The sequence below is a fragment of the Podarcis filfolensis genome, assembly GCF_964270895.1.
Source record: "Podarcis filfolensis genome assembly, chromosome: 6".
NCBI lineage: Eukaryota > Metazoa > Chordata > Lepidosauria > Squamata > Lacertidae > Podarcis > Podarcis filfolensis.
The window spans coordinates 39,741,701-39,764,461 of NC_139609.1; the positions used below are offsets into that span (position 1 = coordinate 39,741,701).

The 22,761-nt window shown below is 40.6% G+C and overlaps 1 protein-coding gene across 23 annotated transcripts in view; it reads right to left on the minus strand.

Annotated features, from left to right (window-relative positions):
• The window catches only part of PATJ (PATJ crumbs cell polarity complex component), a 157,515-nt gene that overhangs the window by 114,182 nt on the left and 20,572 nt on the right, over window positions 1–22,761 (minus strand). For 16 of the 23 annotated variants that reach the window (XM_083621228.1, XM_083621239.1, XM_083621247.1 and 13 more), the window contains 5 exons: window positions 22,395–22,471; window positions 20,569–20,625; window positions 19,389–19,523; window positions 10,566–10,733; window positions 7,692–7,817 (listed from right to left, as the gene is read on the minus strand). In XM_083621228.1, coding sequence (XP_083477354.1) covers window positions 7,692–7,817; window positions 10,566–10,733; window positions 19,389–19,523; window positions 20,569–20,625; window positions 22,395–22,471 — 563 coding nt within the window. The remainder of the gene's footprint in view (window positions 1–7,691; window positions 7,818–10,565; window positions 10,734–19,388; window positions 19,524–20,568; window positions 20,626–22,394; window positions 22,472–22,761) is intronic. The other 7 variants (XM_083621242.1, XM_083621232.1, XM_083621233.1 and 4 more) reach the window with 1 other exon arrangement.

Below are 22,761 nucleotides of genomic sequence, written 5' to 3' on the forward strand. Positions count from 1 at the left end.
ATTGTACCTTGTTAAGGGTGCTGGGGATTGTGAAGCCAGGACCCTTAACTAATTAGAATTCCCAGGATTCTTTGGGGGAAGCCATGACTGTTAAAATGGTGGTTTTAAATGTATGGTGTGAACGAGACTGGCTTCCATGCTTTAATGGCACCTCTGCTCCTTATGCTAATAATTGTTGTTGTTGTTGTTGTTGTTGTTTAGTTGTTTAGTCGTGTCCAACTCTTCGTGACCCCATGGACCAGAGCACACCAGGCACTCCTGTCTTCCACTGCCTCCCGCAGTTTGGTCAAACCCATGCTGGTAGCTTCGAGAACACTATCCAACCATCTCGTCCTCTGTCGTCCCCTTCTCCTTGTGCCCTCAATCTTTCCCAACATCAGGGTCTTTTCCAGGGAGTCTTCTCTTCTCACGAGGTGGCCAGAGTATTGGAGCCTCAGCTTCACAATCTGTCCTTCCAGTGAGCACTCAGGGCTGATTTCCTTAAGAATGGATAGGTTTGATCTTCTTGCAGTCCATGGGACTCTCAAGAGTCTCCTCCAGCACCATAATTCAAAAGCATCAATTCTTCGGCGATCAGCCTTCTTTAATTAGGTAAAGGTAAAGGTACCCGTGACAGTTAAGTCCAGTCGTGAACGACTCTGGGGTTGTGGTGCTCATCTCGCTTTACAGGCCGAGGGAGCTGGCGTTTGTCCGCTTCCGCTGACAGTTTTTCCAGGTCATGTGGCCAGCATGACTAAGCTGCATCTGGCAAAGCCAAGGCAGTGCAAGGAAACGCCGTTTACCTTCCCGCAGGAGTGGTACCTATTTATCTACTTGCACTGCGTGCTTTCGAACTGCTAGGTTGGCAGGAGCTGGGTCTGAGCAACGGGAGCTCACCCCATTATGGGGATTCGAACCACCGACCTTCCGACTGGCAAGCCCAAGCGGCGCAGTGGTTTAAACCACAGTGCCACCCGCATCCTAATTACATAAGGGCAAAGTTGTTAGAGAACTGTGTGGTTAACAAAAAGATTTAAAGCTGGAACTTGGGCAGAGCAAGCAATAGAGGATCTTACCAAAGAGCATTAAGAAACATAAATCAGCCTATTAATAATTTTGCATGCAGAAAAGTTCCAGGTTCAATCCCCACCATCTTTAGTTTAGTGATAGAAACAAGCCCAGCAATGTTTCAAGTATTATTGATTGGTGTTGTATTATGTTGAATGATTTGATAATATACCTGGCTTTACCATTAATCCTACAGCTAAATGCATTTTCCACAGAGCTTAGTTTTCCATACATTAAGGATAGTGCCTTTAACATATCTGATCGGACAGAAATTGAATAAAAACAAATGTGAAGCTGTTAAAATTGTAGACTAGGGGAAATCGTTAGAATTTTAGGCTGGAAACTAAGTGAAAACTTGCCAAACCATACACACAGTAAGAGCACTACATATCACATTTGTGCGGTCAAAGTATATTTATAAAAAAGCTCATTTATCTTTCCAGTTCTATAATCTTATTCTTGACCAGAGATTGAAACTCCAGTCTGGATCATATCTGATTTCCAAACTTCTAATTTTTTAGGTTTGTTCATTAGAGACTTGTTTTCTTTCATAGACTCCATTTTGTGGAATGTATGGTAAATAATTGATTTTTACCAAGATTACTAATAAGCAAAACACTTGCATACTGTTGGCAAATAGCATCCATTTCTACAGCACCTTCTGTCCAAAGCCCTTTATGAACTTCATATGAAAAATAACTTTAAGTCTACAGATCAAGTAAAATGAAGTCATCTATGAATTCGCCAGCAACACTACATAAAAGTTAGTTAGGAGGTGAGCTACTCATCCAAACAGAATGGTGGAGAGAAAAAATAAGGGAGCCAGAGAATATTACTCAACCTAGAATTTGGCCAGAATATTAGATTTAACACCATCCCACATTTAATTACCAGGCATGGGGGAACCAGCAGATGTAGGTTTGTGCTGCATCTTGCAACACCACAAAAATCCTGAGTTATCAACTGGCCTATTGGTTCAGTAGATTAAATTAAAATTTATAGGTCACCTAACACAAATAATGCATCCAAAGCAATTTATGTTATATAGACAAAAACATGCCAAAGAAACAACATAAAACTTTTAAAATACATCAGTCAACATAAATAAACAGTGAAGAAACCATCAGCTAAAAGCAAATCGCAAGCTCTAAAATGTTAAAACTGTTCCCATTGAAAGTACTGCAATCCAGGCATAGGGCTACATGCCTAATTAGGCACAGCATGGGCTCAAATTTAGCCTGCAAGGTCATTTTCCCAAAACCATTGCACCTCCCCCCCAAGCAGGGCAGAAGCTTCCCAGGCTTTTGGAAGGATGTGCCAGGGGAACATTTTGGGGACTAGTCTAGTCCTAGTTCACTGACCGCATACCGCTGCTTCTGACATGTCCTGCACCCCCTTCCCTCCCTCACACTGCTTGGACATTTCCTTTTCCTCCCACCCTGGCTCCTGCCACACAGGTGGCACTAAACCTCATAAACCATTGGCCCCTTCTCCTGGGTCAGCCTCCACCACCACCCCTGTCTTTGCCACCCATTCATCAGAGACCTCCCAGTCTCTGGCAAGGTATTTTCACCCACACAGAGGCAGAGTTGGGTCACCAGCCTAAGCAGGTAGAAAACATTCCATGGCATGGAGATCACCCATGCCTCCATGACAGCGATGAATCCAGAATTATGCCAAAGCAACCTTCTTTCCTGTATAAAAGTCATAAAGGACCCAGAGTACTGATATAGAAAGGGAGTTCGCTGAAAAAAATGATCCAATACAAAGGAGAGCACATACACATCTCCTCCAACCACCCCTTATTTATCAGGAACATGCCCTGTTTTTTAATCCCTGCCCCTGGTACATCATCCTCCCTCAAGGGATGCCTTTTGTTTTGTTTCTTTTTTTCTTTTTAAAACACAGTATGAAATGATACCATCCTTATCTCTAGAAGTGAAACCCTTTAGTGGGTAGCTGGTTGCATCCCCAGATGGGTGCACATGTCAGTAACGGCACAAGCATGAAGCCCTAAGGTATCATGCAGTACATAGCTTGACACTTCACACATTGCTGATGTCAAGGTATACAGTAAACAGTGGTACCTCGGGTTACAAACACTTTGGGTTGCAGACTCCGCTAACCCGGAAGTAGTACCTCGGGTTAAGAACTTTACCTCAGGATGAGAACAGAAATCGTGCGGCGGCAGCAGGAGGCCCCATTAGCTAAAGTGGTACCTCAGGTTAAGGACGGTTTCAGGTTCAGAACAGACCTCAGGAACGAATTAAGTACGTAACCAGAGGTATCACTGTATTTTGAATTGATAGTATCCTATATTTACCATTATTTCTTTTGCCAAAAGAACCACTATCGTGCTCTTGACTTTATCCCCACCCCAATAAATTTGCTAAGCAAATGAATAATGCCGGAGAGCAAAGAGCCTTCCGTAAAACAATCCTTGCCACAGGACTAGGCACATTGCAGACAAGTCCTCATTTTCCCCTGTGTGAAGCTTTGGAGGTCGTGCACATAACATGCTGGACAGCCAACTGTCCAGCAACTAAAATTACACTCTAAAGAACGTTTCAAATGTTTATGCAAAATGGGGAAAAAACAACTGCAGATTCTTTCTGACATCCCTATAAAACTAAAGCCTACAGGCAAATTATTCCCAAACCACCCATTTTGGGATTCCCTTCGCCTTCCAAAAGCTCATCTGGTATTGCTCACAGTTAAGAGCAGAATACTGGAAAAGGCAGACGAGTGAGGAACGGCTAAGAATTCCAGAAATACAGAAAGCCTCAGATATGGCCTTTGTTCTCCCAGTAATAAACCTCTGTCCTGCTTTGCAAAAGTGAGTTTTACTGTGTGTGATTTATTATGTAATTACAGCAAAGAGATATTAGAGCTCATTAATTATCTCACACAGTATAAAACTTTTAAATTAAGTTATCGGCCATACAAATGTCACAACGGATGCCATTTACTCACTTTAATATATAATGATATATTGCAAATGCTGCTGGAAAGAGCAGATATTTTTTCCAGTAAGCTTTAGAGGCAAAACATATGGTCCACCCTTTCCATTTGGGCAGTTTCTCTGTAGCCACCCTTCCTTCTGTCTAACTTTGTCTGATATGATGGCCCAGTTCACACAAACACCACAGCGTACAGACAAAACAGTCTTTGGCTGAGTGCATGTCTGCAGTTGTGCAGAAAAGTCAGAACGAGCCAGCCAAGTTACAGCTTACAAGGAGTGCCCAAAGGGCCAACGGCTACAGTGTAACATAAATAAATTAAACATTTTATGTTTTGCCATGTTTTTCTATTAAACAACCATAGCAATACTAAAACCACCAAAAATAAAAGCGCTGCTGAAAACAGAAGCAGAATATAATACTTCATAGCCCTTCAGACTTCAAATTCCTGACCAATCAGCAACATCAACTCAATATCTAAATGTTGCAATAGAGCTAGCTTGCATGGAAAACAAGTTGATATTCTGTGGGCAGCCCTGCTCCTAGCAGATATCAATCTGGTATCTGAAGGCAAATACATTTATCATAGGATCTCATTGGGTGGTCAAAGATTGCTTTTTTAATAGAAAAATAGGTGTCGGTACTAACAATGAAGTTGTTACAGGAAGTGTCACACTTTTTAACAACAACAAAAAAGAGGTGCCAGTACTGTGTACCCTTGAGTACCCTCTTGAAAACATGGGCTATTCATAACAGAACTGCTCCCTGAATTACCCCAAATGTGGATGCTCAGAACTTTAAGTAGCTAACCGCCATCTTGAATTGAGACTAGTAATCAGCTGAGTAGCTTGTAACATTAAACATGCTTATAGCAGCTAATACCAGTCAAAACCTATGCTGCTGAATTTCAAATGTGGCTCCACATAGAGCAATTACAACATCTAATCTGGAGGTAACATAAACATCTACAGCAAGGATATGGCTGCAAGGATATACCAGGAAAAGTGTCTAACACTGAATAATTTCCCCCCAGTAGTTTCATTTTGTTTTCACTGATTAGCCATTAGTCTTGTTCCCCCACCCCCACCCCAGCTATGCAGTCATGAGAATCACTGTGACTGCATTCATATAGCATCTCCTCCAATAGTCCCTGGAAGCTGGAAAAGAAACATTTTTTTCAGAGCCCTGACTCAGGGAAATCCCTACCCTCCAATCATTCCAATTTCCAAGAAGCATCTATGGTCTACTGCTACCAAGATTTCCAGCTGATTGCAAAAACGGCAGTGCCTCAGCAGCACCAAAGGGCCCTTGTGTGGAAGCAACCTTGGTTACAGACCGGGGGGAAGAAGAAAGAGAAGAGGTTAATAAAAAATACATTAAAAAGCATTTGTAAGAATATGGCTGAGAAGGAGAGAGAAAAGCAGTGCCTGTAATTTTTTGAGAGAAGCTATTATGTGCATTATCCAATATATACACCCAAGGTGGTATCATAGGGTAGGTTAGTGCTTAGAGAGCCTTTGCCTATTAGATGTCCTCTCAATGCTTTGGACTACAACTCCCATCAGCCCCTGTTTTATATTCCAGAACATTGTGTTGGTGAAGGCTGGCTTACAGATTGATGGAAGTGGAGAAGCAAGTGCAAAATACTACAGAGGTCAGGTAAGCATGGGCTAGGTCAGAGATGGAAAACATGTGATCCTTCAAAATATTGGACTCTCAGCTCCTATCAGTCCCAGCAACCATAGCTAGTGGTGAGTGATGATGGGAGTTATAGTCCAACAACAACTACAGGGCCACAGGTTAGCCATTCCTGGGCTAAGGCAATAATTTAGTTTTCCACGGTCACTCCAGTCTATTATAGAAGGGCCAATTCTAGTTGCATATATTAATTTGCCCCCCTCCCCCATGGCCTATCAAAAGAGTTACTGTGACTGAATATACCTCATTAATAGATATGCACCATAAAAAGCTTAGTAGCTCAGCAAGGACACACTGCACTTTATAAACCAATATCTTAAAATGATGGAAGATCTAAAATTAAATGGCTTACAGCCCATTTCAAATAATTCAAATTTAGCTGCATCCTATTCCTTGCCAATGTATTTGCATCGGTAAGTAAATAAAAACTGTTATTAAAGCCTCCATTAATTCTGATCATACAAAAATATAAAAGCAAGTCTGCATATTATTGCCCTCTGCAAAGGATAGTAGGTAGATATACTGTAAACATTTGGGACCCCCTCTGAAACATAAAATATGTCAAGGGGAAAAAAACTTTTCACAAGCACGTCTCAAGTATTTGTCTTGAATCCGTCCCCAGTTTGTGTCTTATTTTGTAAAAGTATTATAGATTTCTATATCCTTTGACATATTTGTCTTATTAAACAAAAGCATTTAGACAGCACTCATATACGCAGTGTGTTATGGCAAACAGTTAACTACATTCCTTAGTTGGAGCCTTTAAAAATATCATATTGATGACATCAGCAGCGTACACTATTTTCTATTCCTGGTAAACTTTGCTCAGACAAATTTTAGTTTCAACTATTTTCAAAATGCAACAACTTTCATTTTACGCTGACAAAATTGAGCTTTTATGGAGATTGTGCACAAGCTTTCTGTAATTACCAGAACATTCTTTGTTACAGATTTCTAAAAAGGGGACTGTTTCACTATGATGTTCAAATTTGATGTCACCATTTCCAGTTCTGAAATTCTATTATTGTCCTCACTATTTTCTCCTAAATAACACAAAGCTTTCCTTTGGCTTGTTATTCTTTCCATTAAAAAATTAACACAATATTCCTTGGAACAGGAAATAAATAATCCAGTTCAAAACTTTTGAGTTTGCTATTGAACTATGTAATAGTACTCATACAGCAGCAATAATAGCAATTTTTGAAGCTAATATAATACCCTGCTTTGCAATGACCATACAAAGTTACCTTGCACAAGCCATTGGCCTGTCTAGCCCAGTGTATATCATGATTTGCAACAGCTCTCCAAAGTTTCAAGCAAGGGGTTCTTTCTGAGGCCTGATGTCCCTAAACAATACTGGGGAAAAAACTACTTAGATAAAGACACCCCTGCCTTTTAATTGTGAATAAAGCAATTTTTCAGATTGAGCTATAAATTGTATGAAGTAATCCAGTCAGGCTCATTAACAGCGGAAGGGAACAACTGAGAGAGGTAGGAGAAAAGGAAGCAGGACTGCAGAGAAAAGTTGATGTTCATTTAGAGCATCACCCATTTTCCCCCAGTGCTCAGCTCAGCTGATCAGTGGGAGGGAATGTTGTGGACCATGTAAGATTAGGCAGTAGGCAAGAGGAAGCGCATACTGCACACTTCTGAACTAGAGATAGAAGCCAAAGCATGCTTCTTAGAGATTATTATTGTTGTTTATTAAATGATGGCTGCTTCTTCTTCTTCTTCTGCTTCTTCCTATTATTATTTCACTACACCACTCCATAACAATGGATAGTAGTTTTTATTAGCTATTTAAAAACAGCTCATGTATCTACACAGAAAGTTTTTGAGACTAAAAACAAAAACTGCAAAAGAACCAACTCAGCTCTTTGCTAATATGCAAAGATCATGTCAACAAAACGTACAGGGAATACTAAGGCACAACCGTAAATGCAATAAGGATCGAAGGCAATTAATCATCACGGATGCACAGCATACCTGGTAGTCCAAAATGCTGAATCCTAAGCCCATCTTAGTGTCTTTTACAAGTTCAATGACATTGACTTCGGAAGACCAAAGTTCTAGCTCCACCTCTTCCTCTTCTTCTTCCTCCCCTGGTTTCACCTGAGAAATAAGATATCAAGCTTTTTTCCCCCTGTTGATAAATTTATCCATCATATGCAAGCTGAAGAGGGTGCCTGGACTAGAATTTAAATCATTCTGTGAAACTAGATATTGGCTCAGTTCACTTAAGCTAAGGTCGCTAACCTTCAATGGTCGCATTAGATGCATAAAAGTAAAAGGGCACAGAGAGGAAAACAAAAAATAAAATAAGCCTGGTATGTAAATGTAGCTAAGAGTATGGCCTGTGATCTTGGAGGCTCCTGGGTCAACACTTAACTTTGCCAGGAACCCTGTAAGTGGCCACTGTATCTTGCATGCCATCTTCCATATGGGGGTAATGATGATGGACTACTCTATAGGTTTGTTGCAAGGATTACTATCCGTAAAGTGCTTTGAACGATCCAGAATTCATAGTTTTAAATAGTAGGGGCAAAAGCATAAAGGAACAAGGCCATGAAATATTCAGTTGCATGATCCCACAAGGCTTTCAGTGGAAAAACAAGGGCACTTCTAGCTGGAGATTCTGAAAGGCAATGTTATGACTCCTTATACTGAAAATCTGAAAGAGGTCCTATATGTGAAGGTAGACTTAACATGTACAGGGTCAAAAAAGGAAGACCTCACCAAGGAGGCTTGGTAAGCCAAAAAGCATGACAGTAACCATGCATGAATTAATTGTGCCTGTTTTGCTCCTCCCCACTCATACTGCAAAGAAATAAACCACAATCCCTAGCTTAGTGCTACATTTGAGCCAGGGATCATTTTTGGCTTTGCTCCAGATAAACTGCGATCTGTAGCCAAGGTTTGTTCTTAGCTCATTATCTGTGATTTATTAGAACCGAAACAAACTACAATCCCTGACTTAGACGTAACACAATTATTATTATTAATTAAATTTATACACTGCCCTTCATCACAGCATCTCAGGGATGTTCACATAATAAGAACAAGGTAAGATTCAGAAAGCATATTCTGTGGTATTACTCAGAGACAAATGAATTTATACAATGCCCTGATATCAGTGTAAAACCATTGTTTTAAAAGATCTGAGTGGCCACTGATAAACTCGTAGAAGTATATTGGCACTGCACTGCCAGTTAAATGGAACATTTAACTTAATCACTAAGCTATCCAAAGCAGGACACTGGTACATCAAGAAGATACATCATTATGGAGCCATGGAGCCAGAAGCAAAAGTTTACTTTATTACACTGAAAGACAAAGTCTGTACTTCTGAAAAAAAATTTAAACTCAAACTGTATTCTTCCAGTTTGCATCAGATCCTTTGTTCACAAGATGGAAGTAATCAGCTAATGGGGAAGCTGAGACTAGGTATAATTCAAAGCTTTTGCTCCCTTATTAAACTGAAGAATGATGAACGGGATGTACACCGTCAGCATGTCGGCCCATTGATTTACATACCTTGTATCATTAGTACAATGATGTTTCCAGCTACCTGCCTAGATAAAGCCACTAGGAGTTTCCAATTACAGTGAAAGTAGTAAAGTCACAAACATGAAATATCTCTCAGGGAAGATGCATTTGTTAAAGTACTGTTGTAGCTTTGGTTCAAAAGCACACACTCAGCTTCATAAAACTCAAGGCAGTGAAGCCTGAATTTCAGATTCTGATCAGATTCATTGTTCACCGAGAAAAGGCAAAAAAGAAGAGAGGCTGTGACCATCGTTTTCTGCACTATGCACAGAAGATATATGACTCCCCTGGTGGAATGTTTGGAATTGCAGGCTGTGATCCAGCAAAGCCTGTGTGGAAGTGGCAAAATGCTTCTGTGCTTGCTCTCTCTTCTAGTAGTAGCTCCTGGGCTTCCTGAAATGCTCTTCTAAAGGGTCTCCTCACTTTTTGAGTGGGGCTGCCACTGTCACCTAAATGGAACTTTAAAAAACCACCAGTCATTTACACTTTGGATCCTGACACCAGTGTTTGGTTTCCCTTCTGCTTACAAAACACTACAATTAACAGGGCTTTTGCAGGAAAGGGAAGTCACAAGAATTTAAAAACCAGGATAGAATGGATTTAGAGTGGAAATCTAGAACCCTTCAACCACTATCTCAAGTCTAGACTGTTTTGGTAGACCTAATATTCTCCTTGATGAATTTATAGTGCTTCAACAATACCTCCATTTCCTTTCTCTCCCACATCATCTTTCTTCCATTCCTACTATTGATTTGTCAATCCCTGTCCTGTCTTGAGAACACTTCTATACAGTCATACCTTGGTTGTCAAACTTAATCCGTTCCGGGAGTCCGTTCGACTTCCAAAACGGTTCAAAAACCAAAGTGCGGCTTCTGACCAACCAAAGGAGCTTCTTGCACTCAATCAGAAGCAGCGGAAGCCATGTCGGATGTTCAGCTTCCAAAAAACATTTGCAAACCAGAACACTCACTTCTGGGTTTGTGGCGTTTGGGAGCCAAAACGTCTGAGTATCAAGGCATTCGAAAACCGAGGTACGACTGTATTCTGAAAAGTACCTAGTTCCTAGTTGAGCCTAGAGGGCCAATAAGAAGTAGTTACAATTTTAGACCACTACATTGTTCAACTGCAACTACCTCAGCTGTTACCACTTGGGCAAGGAGAGTTACTAGACCGTACATTCATGACTAATTTAAATCCCGCTGAATACAATGGGGCCACATCTGGATCCAACCCATTATCTTCCAAAAGTCAAGGTACATCTGTTGGCACCCCCTTCACCTTTTCTTTTCATGTTTCAAAATGTTATTGCTTTACCTTTGGTTCTGGAGAGCAAGCAATAATGGCTGTGGGCTCGTCCACAAAGGATTCTGTCCCATCATCAAACAGGCGCCGGCAACTAACCAGGGTAAATGGAGGAGGCACTTCCTTAAGAAAAGAAACTGCCTCACGGCGGGATTTTCCATGGAGCTGAACACCATTTACCTATGACAAGAAATAAGAACATACATGGACTTGGAGGAAACTGATCTAGTTCCACCCTAAATCATACTTTTATTTTTTAAAATAAATATTTGTAAAGGGGATATGTGTATGAATTAATACTTATTATCCCTTTTGAGTTGTATCTTTGCCCTTTTGGTCCTTCCAGGCTGTGATGCATTATGGTTTAATTTTATTCTTATTCTCTGTGTGTGTGCGCGCGTGTGTGTGTGTGTGTGTGTGTGTGTGTGTTTGCACTCATGAAAGGAGTAAGTAATCAGTTGCTTTTATCTCAGGGGTGGGAGACCTCAGGCCCAGTGGCCAAAAGTACCTCCTCTCCCCCAGTCTCTCAATCTGACCCTGGGGACTCTAACACTACCTCCTGCCCAGGCCACACCCCTTCTTCCCAGACCCCCCCCCCAACCCACATCAGTTCTGCTCTGTGCCTTACTTGAGCCTTTTTGTCTGGCTGGCAACATGTCCTTGAATCACATATGACAATTCTTCCCACTCGTGAGGTTAGAGAGGATGGTGTAGGTACCTCTGACTTCTGTGTGGGTAGAAGGTAGCCTACAGGCTAAGCATCACACTGTCGCTCCATGCATGTTTGCCCCTGGCCCCATCCACCACTGCCATGTGTTCCTCCACCCACCCAAAGGAATGAAATCCTTGGGTTGAAAAAGGTTTCACACCCCTGACTGAGCCTCACCTCCAGCTCCAGCACACCAGTTCAAAGCAAATCTCTTAAAGCAGTCTGAAACATTTTTATATATATTACCATCACATTTCTAGCCAATCCTCTTTTTTTTTTTTTTTTTTTTTTTTTATTTTTAAAATCACCTTTATTATATTTCAGAAATTAAAAAACATATATACATCATTAAACACAAAAAAAACCAAAAAGAAAACAAAATGTACAGAAACAACATTAAGTTCCTTACTGGCTATACATTCAAGCACTATACAAATCTGTAACATTATTGACTTCCCACCACCTCAAGCGAGCAATAATTCAATAATACATTCAGCAGTGTCTTCATCTAATCATTGTTCTCACCTCGCGATTTTTATATTATACCTACTGTAGTTTTGTCATTTCCCAAGGTCAATTCCATGTATGAGAGAAATTTATTCCAATCATTAATAAATTTGGTATTCTTCTGTTGCCTGATCTTCTGTGTCATCATTGCTATATCCATGTATTCAATTAATTTAGTTTGCCATTCGCTAATAGTTGGAACATTAGCTATTCTCCAATTCTTTGCTAACAATGTCCTTGCGGATACTGTTGCATATTGAAAGAGAGTTTGGTCGTCTCTTCTAATTTCTTCCCCCACCATTCCTAAAAGGAATGCCTCGGGTTTTTTGGGAAAGGTATACTTTAGGATCTTTTTTAACTCATCATAAACCAGCCCCCAGAACCTTTTAACTTCTTCGCAGGACCACCACATATGAAAGAAGTCTCCCTCCTTCCTCTTACATTTCCAGCAAGTCTTATCCCCGGCTTTATACATTTTAGCTAATTTCGTTGGCGTGATGTACCACCGGTACATCATCTTTTCCATGTTTTCCCGGAGTCTGACACAAGCTGAAAATTTCATATCTTTATTCCACAATTTTGTCCACCTTTCATATTCTATGGGGTGTCCTAGGTCTATGGCCCACTTAACCATAACTTCTTTGATTTCCTCATCCATTGTGTCCCAATCTAATAACTGGTTATACATTTTCGTTAACAGTTTAGACTTTCCCTCTATTATTTCTAGCTGGAACTTGGATTTGTTCTTACTCATTCCGATTTTTTTATGTTCCCTCCAAACAGCATTAATTTGGTGATACTGCATCCACCCCACTAGTTTATCCTTTAATTCCTCGTAAGGTCTGACTTCCCAACCTTTGTCTGTTCTTCTCAGGAGATCGGCGTAGGTCCACCTTTTACCTTCCATGTTTAGTTTTTTAGTTACTAGGATGTCAATAGGTGACAGCCACCATGGGGTGTCCTTTTCTACTAAGCTTTTACATCTGTTCCACACCTCCAGCAGCGCACCTCTTATGATATGGTTGGAAAAACCTTTGTGGACTCTCCCTTTCTCCTGCCATAAATACGCATGCCACCCGAACCTAGCATCGAATCCCTCTAAATCCAATAAGTCGGTATTATCTAACGTTATCCATTCCTTGATCCAGCAGAGGCATGAAGCCTCATAGTATAATTGCAGGTTCGGTACTGCGAAACCGCCTCTCTCTCTTCTATCAGTGAGCAGCTTATACTTAATTCTGGCCCTTTTACCTTGCCAGATAAATCTGGACAAGGTCTTCTGCCAGTCTTTAAACATGGTTGTGCCCCTAATTACTGGAATGTTTTGGAATAGGAATATCATTCTCGGCAAGATATTCATTTTAATGGCGGCCATTCTCCCTTCCCATGAGAGTTGTAATCTACTCCAGCTGTCTAGGTCCCTTTTGCATTCTCTCCAAGTTTTATTATAGTTATCCTCCACCAAGTTTATATTTTTCGGGGTAATCCAAATACCCAGATATTTAACCTTTTTCGATACTTTTATCCCAGATTGCAGCTCTATTTTATTTTTTAGTTGTTCGTCTAGGTTTTTTATCAGGACCTTTGTTTTAGTTTTATTTAGTTTGAACCCGGATACCCTACCAAACGCCTCCATTACCTCAATAACTGTGTTTATCCCTTTTATGGGATCTTCTATTGAGACTACTAGGTCGTCGGCATAAGCTTTTACCTTATATTCTTTTGTACCTATTTTGATCCCTCTTATTTCCGGCGTTCCTCTTATTTTATTTAGTATAACTTCCAAGACCATAATGAATAACAGGGGTGATAAAGGGCACCCTTGTCTTGTGCCTTTGGTGATCATGAATGAGTTTGTCAGGTTACTATTAACTATTAATTTCGCTCTTTGAGTTGAGTAAATCGACCTTATGCCTTCCAGAAATGGTCCTCTTATTCCTACGTTCTCCATACATTTTATAAGGAAGTGCCAGGATACGTTATCAAAAGCCTTCTCGGCATCTATGAAAATTAGGGCAGCGGGGATCTCATTCCTGAATTCCAAATATTCAATTATGTTGACTATATGCCTTACGTTATCTTTTATCTGTCTGCCAGGCAGGAATCCGGCTTGGTCTTTGTGGATCGCTCTGTTCAAATATTTCTTTAGCCTACTTGCCATTATTCCTGCGAAAATCTTATAGTCATTATTAAGCAGTGATATTGGTCTATAGTTTTTTATCTCAAGTATATCTGAGTCTGCTTTCGGTATTACCGTAATATATGCCTCTCTCCAGGAATCAGGAATTTCCCCCCCTTGTAGGATGTTATTAATTACATTACACAATACCGGGGCCAGATGTTCCTCTAAGGTTTTATAATATTTTTGAGACAGGCCATCTGGGCCTGGGGCCTTCCCCGGTTTCATTTTCTTAATTGCATCCCTGACTTCTTCCACCGTTATTGGTTCATTTAGAAGTGCCTTTTCTTCTTCTGTTAGTTGTTCCCCTCCACTCCTTTCTAAATATCTTCCGATCTCATTTATATCTTCATCTTCCCTCTTTTTATACAGAGTTTCGTAGTATTGGAGGAATTTCTCCTTTATCTCATTTGGGTCTTCTGATATTTGATCTTCCAATTTAATTTTATTGATTACTCTTTGCTTTTTCCTTTTTCTCAATTGCCATGCTAATAGCTTACCTGTTTTGTTTGCAGACTCAAAGTATTTTTGTTTCATCATTCTCATTCCCCATTCTATTTCATAATTTAACAATGTTGAATATTGAGTTTGTAGTAATTTACCGAGTTTTTTGGTCTTCTCGTCTCCAGGGTTTTTTGTTAATTTTATCTCTATTTCCTTTAATTGTTTGACTATTTCCTCTTTCTTTGCCTCTCTTAAGTTTTTTCTGTATTTATTCTGTTGGATCAGGAAACCTCTGAGCACTGCTTTACTCGCATCCCAGACCACATCAATTTTAGTTTCTTTATTTAGATTTTGGTCAAAATACTCTTTCAAGATATTCTTTGCCTTAGCGATAGTCTCCTCCTGTTCCAGCAAGTAGTCGTTCATTCTCCATCTATAAGGTCCTGAAGGCTTACACTTTATTTCCAGATAGATTGGATTATGGTCCGAGAGTGTTCTGGGCTCTATTTCACATTTCAGCGACCTTGTCGAAAGCTCTCTGGAGACCCAAATCTGGTCTATTCTTCCCCAGCTTTGGTGAACTCCTGAAAAATATGTAAACTGCTTTCCTGTGGGGTTTTTAAACCTCCAAATATCAATCAAATCTAAGTTTTCTTGGAGGTCATCAAAGGTTTTGGGGAGTTTACCCTGATTCCCTTTCCTTCTTTTTTCACTTCTATCTATCTCGGGTTCCGGGACTCCATTCAGGTCACCTAATACAATTAAATTGTGGTTTTCCAGTTCTAATAGCACTTTTTCCAATTTCCTAAAAAACTCTGTTTTGTTTGTGTTGGGGGCGTAAACTGTTACTACGTTAATTCTTTTCCCTTGGTGTGTAATCTGTACTCCCAAGATCCTCCCTTCCTCATCTTTGCAGATTAATTTGGGTTCCAATACCTCTTTCACATAGATTACCAACCCTCTCTTTTTGTTCACATCTGAGTTTATAAATTCCGTTCCTAATTTTTTATTAACCAATATGTGTTTATGTTTTTTCGCAACATGCGTCTCTTGGCAGCAAACCACATCACATTTTTTATTTTTCAAAACTTTCTCTATTTTATTCCTTTTTGACTTTTCATTTAGACCATTAACATTCCACGTTAGAAAAGTTAAAGACATTGCTAAAATTAAATATCAGGTTTATTTCTAACTTTCAGTTCCTTACTTCTTCCTCTTCTTCGGTGTTCTCCTCCTCCTCCGCCTCACCTTCCTCCTCCTCCACCCCTCCATCTCCCTCTCCCTCCCCCCCTCGCCGCCCTGTTCCTCCCCCCTCTTCAGCTCTCTCACCTCCCATATCCCTTCTATCTTTTATTCTATCCTCCTTTTTGCCCAGCTCTCTCTCGTACCTTCTTAGGAACTTTTCTACCTCTAATGGGTTGGTCAGTTTAAACTTCTTGTCCTTAAAAAAGAAGGCAATTCCTTCGGGAAATTCCCACCTAAATTGAATATTGTTCCTTCTCAAAACCCCTGTTATGTGTCTATATCCCTCCCTCCTACGTAATAGTCTAACTGGGATCTCTTTAAGGACAATTATTGGTCTAGCGCCTATTATTAATTTTTTGTGATAACTAGTTTTAAGTATCAAGTTCCTCATTCCTATTGAGTTGAATATTACTAAGCAATCCCCGAGGGGTTTCTTAGCCCTGTTCTGGTATGTTTTTATTTTAATTCTATAGGCGTTGTCTATCGTGTATGCGACCTCCTCCTCCTTCATCTCTAACCACTTGGCTAATTCCTTGGTTATTCTCTCCCTGATGTTCTCATTTGTTTCCTCCTCTATACCTCTAAATTTTAAATGCATTTGTCTTTGTCGCATTTCCGTCATTGCAATACTGTCCCATATCTGTTCCTGTGTCTTATTCAGTTCTCGCATTTCCTCCTTCACTTTTTCCGTCTCCCTTTTCTGTTCTCTCATGTCTTTTTGGATTTTTTTGTTAGTTTCCTCAAATGTCTTAGTTTTGACTGTTAACTCTTGGACTTTATTCGCAAGTTCCCCTATTGCATCCTCTATTCTCCTATCTATCCTCTCTTGTAATTCCTCTAGTTTATTTTCTATATGGTTTTCGTTCTGTTTAAATTCCTCCTTGATTTTTGACCACAAAAAATCCAAATCTTTGATTTCTTCCTGTCTTGATCCTTTCCTTTCACCTGGAGTCCCTCCTCCCCTCCTCCCGTTCTTCCCCTGCATTTTAATCTTAATTAACCGCTGTGGTTTTTGAGGTGGTTCTCTCCCTTTAAGGGCTCACACTCTATTTGTTCTCACTCTAAAGCCCGTAAATCCTTTCTGGGGGGTTTCTCTGGCCACAGTAGGTGGTCTCCCCCAGTCCACTTCCCCCTCCTTTGTGTCTAAGTTATTGTATCTATCCTCTTTTCCATTTAGACCACAAATTCCTTTAATTAGGTCGACGATGGGGGGGATCAGGGTGGTTGTAGTATATCACAGTCTTATCCAAGTGGAGTGAGTAGTTCAGTTCTCCAATTAAGGTAGTTATCCCAATTGAAGATTCCAACTGCGTTGGGTATCTTTTCCCAGCTACGTCAGGGTTCTCCAGTTTCTCCCAGTCCTTCAAAGAGGTCTTCAATCTCTCTCAGTCCTTCAGGGAGATCTCTACCTTTTTCCAATCTTATCCCCTTTCTCTCTCCCCAATTAGGGGCTTAATGGGGCGTTAAATAACCAGTAACCAATAACCAATAACGTGGCGTTAAGTACCCAATAGCCAAGTGTCCAAATCTCATCTAGTTGTCAATCTACCTATGCACATATTCAGGAAATCGGTGGGTTCTATTAATGAGAGGGGGGAGCTTGGCAATATGGGGTTTACCGTTTAGATAAAAAAAAACCGGGCGGGGGGAGTGAGCGTCCCTGTAAATAAAAAAAACTGTAAGGGGAAGGAACACAGTAAAAAAAGAAAAAAGCGCAATTCAAGTAATGTGTGGGGGGGGCGGAAGGAAAGGGGGTAATCAGTACACAAAGCACAGAACACAAATCAAAACACAAATCAAAACACAAATCAGTACACAGTGCACACTATACAATGACCAGTCTAGACCGTCCAATCCGCCAGAGCAGGTAGTTCGCCAAATAGAAGTCTCAAATCAAATGTCCTTACTAAATGAGAGACCTTTATCAATTATCAAAAGTAAGTGTCTACGGGAATCGCCGCATTAATCTATTTATCCCCTCTGCGCACTCTTTGTTCCTTGTCTTCTAGGAGTGTTTCCTCTGCAGCGTTTATTGCTACGTATACTTAGTAGCATGCAGTTGGGGATCCTCCAAACAAAAAAGATCAAGCAGCAGTCCCAAAAGCAGTCTCATATCGTAAACCAATCCAACTAAGCAAATAACGAACTCAGGCAAACAGTACTAAACCTTTTGAAGCGTTCTGTGTATAAGATTAACTTTTAAACCAGTCTATGTCTACGAATTTCACTTCACTTGTCCAAAAAAAGACTCTCATCGTTTCGTGCATACACAGCACGGCTGTTATGAAATGTAGAGGGCTACTACGGGCTGCCCCCCTTCCTGACTACCGACGATTTCACAGCCTGCGCCATTTTCTGCTCTCCTTCGGGTGGGGTCCATACACGAAATCTATTGCAGCCCGGACTCACCCATCTGTAGGAATCTTTGATATTGCCCAGGAACAACAACGATGGGGATTCCGTTTTTAAAACTTGACGGTTCGTCGCTTTACTCGGTGGGAGCTTGAGGCATCGTAGCTCGGAGACGGAGTTCTCCCTATTTGCGCCCGCAGCTCCTCCCTGCGCTTCCTCCCCATACAGGGGGCCACAGCAATGAGTCGCCGCTCCCGCGCTGCCGGGAATCCTTCCACCAGGGGCTCCCCCCCTGGGTTTCCGCTTTTTTGGGGGGCGCAGTGCCCTTGCGACTCCCCCGAATCTCCAAGTTACTCGGAAAGCTCTTAACGTAGCTTTCCGCGCTCCCTCTCCGACCGCGACCGGAACCGGAAGTCGCCAATCCTCTTTTTAAAGTTAAGACTCATATACAACTTCCTCACAGGATGAAACACATCTGAATAGGATTGCAGTGCCCCTTCTCTGTATGTCATAATTCTGAATCATATTCATTCTACACATTTTCTTCCTTCCTTATTACTAAGTAGCCAATTTCCAAACAAAACGATGGTCTTGAGAAGGACAGCAAAGAGGAGGAATGGTAGTTATAGACTGACTCCTATTCAGTCAATGGGCATTCTCTTGCATATCTTATTAATTCCAACGGCCTGTCTCTAGATTGTTATATCAGTGGTTTGGCAGCGCTGTTTTCATTGTGAGTTTGTTACTTTTTTCTGCCCATTACAGCTTTTATTTAATGGAGTGCATAACCTGGTTAATTTTTAACATGTGCTCTAGGCTAACAGGGGGTATATTTTAACCAAGAGACCAGTTTATTTTTTTTTTTGAAAAACCTCAAAACTGGAGGAGTGGGATGAAAGAAATGTTTCACAAGCTCTGGACATAGTTGTGGATTTGGATAAGTAATGTATAGACAGAATCCAGGCTTATATAACAATAATTCACTAACAATTAAATCATAGCAAGGCTTTATTACTTCCATACTACAGTTTTGGTTGATTGTCAATATATTTCTCTCCCCCCCCCCCCAATGTCCTTTAAACCTTTGGTACTCAGCATTTCCTATCATGAATGTTGCAAAAGGAAAAACAAACTGCATTGATGGGCATGAGCTTGTGACATAGTGAATTAAATGATTTAAAGGAGGAACTGCTTACATCTCCTACGGAAAACCCAAAGGCCTAAGACTTCCAGAGTTAAGCACACACTTTCCTGCCCTCCCCTCATAGCTTTATGTTAATACTCTTCGTAGCTATGTAGAAAGATACTCTGATGAGTCTCATCCACATGAACACTAGTAAAACACTGGAAGGTGACTAAATATCATGGCTACATACAACATATTGTCTACAAACTTTACCTCTAGAAGTTCATCCTCCAACTGCAATAAACCGAGTTTGGCAATCGGACCATCAGGAGCTATTGAAGATATATAATGATGTCCTTCAAATGTATCCAGTTCCACCCCCAGTCTCATTGTGTGAATAGGTAGGAGCTGTTGAAAACAAAGTAATGTGTGAGTAAGTAGCAGCTGTTAAAAAAACAAAATGTATGGTATTTTATCAGCTTTTCCAGCGACTTGGACCTCTAGGGAGAGGGCCTCTTGGGAGCATGCTAGATGACAGAAGTCAATTGATAGATTTGGAGAACTTAAATATCTCAAAACAAGGGTCATAGACTACACCTCAGCAGTGTTATCTATAGCTTCAGCAGTTTTATTGCTTAATGTCTAATGGCTGCATTCAGACATCACATTAAACTATGGTTCAGTGAAACATGAACCTCCACCTGTGTTTGCATGCTCGACCTTCCCCTCTCCACCTCCCATGCAGCCAGAAGGAGGAGTTGACAAAATGTGGTTAATACTGTGAGATTCAAACAATCCAACTCTGGTTTCTGAAGGAGGTTTGTTTCAAATAATCATAATAAATGTTTCCCACAGCTCCAGGTTTGGACAAGATGGCAAAGTGGCAGAAAATCAAAAGCAGAAGCCAATGCCCATCACCTAAAAATCTCAGATGATCAGGGAAGTTATATGTTTATTTAGGCTGATGAGATGTAGTTGGTCAAATGAAATCCAGCAAAGCAAGTTGGCATTGGTCTGTCCTTTTGCAGATTGCATACTAACTTTGTGTAGCTTCTTACAGTAAAGTCTACACTACAGCCTGTGTTGCTCCCAGTTGGTAGTCAAGGTGAAGGTTTGATTCCCCAAAAAATGTTTCTGGCTCGCATTATTCAACAACTCCTGTCCTAGCAATCAATAAGCCAAGACATTGGCACAAAGCATTTCAAAGAGCAAAGCTGCTAAATACAGCACTTGACATCTAACCAATATATTTAATTCTGCACAGACTATCATTTGACAAAAGAAGGACAGAATAGCTTCTTGGGACAAATTCACGTCCAGCACATAAAGAGAGATATAAACCCGGAATTTGCCCAAAATTTCAAATATAGTAAGTTCTAAGTGGGTGATTCATACCTATATCTATTTACACTCCTAGCATGTTACAGAAATAGAAAAAGGGACGACTCAATACCTTTGAATATTTCTGCAGCTCAGCATCATCTGTGATTGGCATGTCCACAGTTGAAACCTAAAGATTTAAAAGGAGAGATTCCATGGGTACTCATTAAAGCATTATATTTATTTCAAAGTCAGTGAGCTAAACAAAGTAAGTGTACAACAGATGTAAAATAGATAAATCACAGCAATGCCCCTTTGTGGAGAGGAGCGAGAATGCTGATCATTCTACATGTACGTTACTAGGACAGTGGTGTATGGATACAGTTGTGCTGCTCCTATAAACATAAGAATATGACCCTACAGGTCTTTTTCATGGTCTGGGCACATCTGAAGGTGCAGCACGGCTAACACAAAACAGGTGTGGATCTAGTCAGCACCTTGGATGAGGGACGACCAGGGACCCCATGTAAAATAAGGATATCATAACTATTTCTTTTAAACCTCCTTGAAACAAACAATCATACCAGCAGTAATTCTGGAATGTCAATGCATTGCCAGCGGTGGTTGAAACTGAATTCACACACAATTTTACTTGAGAGATTGCTTGCATAGAGATTAAATTGCATTAGAGCCTAAATGTGCGGAGATTAAATGAGAGGTATCACGGTGTGTTGTACTGTACACTTTGCTCATCAGACCCTACCCCCCCACCACCATCAGAAACACAAGTGGGACAGGGCCTTTTCAGCTGTGTCACCAAAATCTGGAACAGCCTCTGAAGAGAGATGTCTGCTGGGACCTCTTGCTGCTCATTTTCAGACAAGACTATTTTACTTCAGAAATTTAGATAATAACAGCACTTTAACATTGTGCATTGTTTTAATAATCTGTAAAGTGCCCAGAATATTTGTAAGGCAGATATAATACTGATAATTAAATTAATGATGCTACTTCCTCATCAGGTATGGTTTCAAAAAGCTACTTACAACTCCCTGTAAAACTACTGTCTGACTTCAGTCATGGGGTTAGGAAAATAATTGACTAGTTTCATATATATATACTGTATTTAAAAAGGGCAGACAAAACCTGAGTATTATGGGGTCACCTTAATTGCTTTCAAAAAGTCCAATCAACTATAGAGCATTATTTATTGGAAGAGAAAGCTCTTAGTTGATCATTGAAATAAAAGGAGAAATATCTAGTGAATAGCTAGCAGCACTAAGAAATAGTTTGAATTGATCAGATGGGGTTAAGACAACTCCAATTCTTTATCGCCTGCACTGGCAATCAATTTGCATCTCAGTTCAATTTGAAGTGCTTTTGACATTTAAAACTCTATATGGCCTTGGACTGCAATATTTTAAGAATTGCCTCCACACGTACGAATCTGCCTGACAGCCGCGATTGGGGGAATTATGGAAGGGTGGTGGCAGAAAGGACGTGGACCTTTTAAATTGTGGTGCCAAGACAGCAATACCCTTCTAAAGGAAGATCATCTGGCACCATCAAACTCCCTGGCACTTTGGCAGACAATGCCATCACTCCTGCTGTGAAAAATATTCCCAGAGGTGCATTCTCTTACAGTCCCCCTTGACTACATCACTGAAACAAAGCCTTTCCTTTACTAGCGAACATCTTCCGGTATCACTCTTTGAACTTTGATTGCTGCTGTTGCATCTTCTAATGGTATATTTCACACCATTCTCGTCTTTGGTAATAACATTTTACTCAACATTCTAAATGTTGCGTTTTGTTTACTACCTTCAGTGTTTGGGGTTTTGTTTTGTTTTTTAAGTTGTAGCTAGAAATGCAGAAGATAATCACCCTCGTTAATTTGTAAAGAATATTAAACTTACACTAAATATATATCACAGAAACAAACGTATATGAACAGCATACCGTAACTTCAAAGTCAGGTCCCAGGAGTTTTTCCCACTTGGATTTTAATTTGTTTTCTGGCAATTCTGGAGCTTTCCCTAGATGCAACAATTAAAATTTAAGACCAGATCTTGAGAAATGCATCCCCCCCATTGCACATTAATAAAGCACCAACATATCTATACCTACATCCATGTACAAGAAGAGTGTTACCCTGGGACAGTAGTGGGGAGGGGGCAGTGCACTCCTAGCTTCCCAACGCTGTGCACTGATGCCGAGGGGGGGAGGGAGAAGGCAGCAGGGAGCTTTCCAGCTGCAAAAACAGCAGCAGGAGTACTGGATTGGCTCCACTGGCATTCCTGCTCCTGCCAAGCTCCCTGCAGTCTTG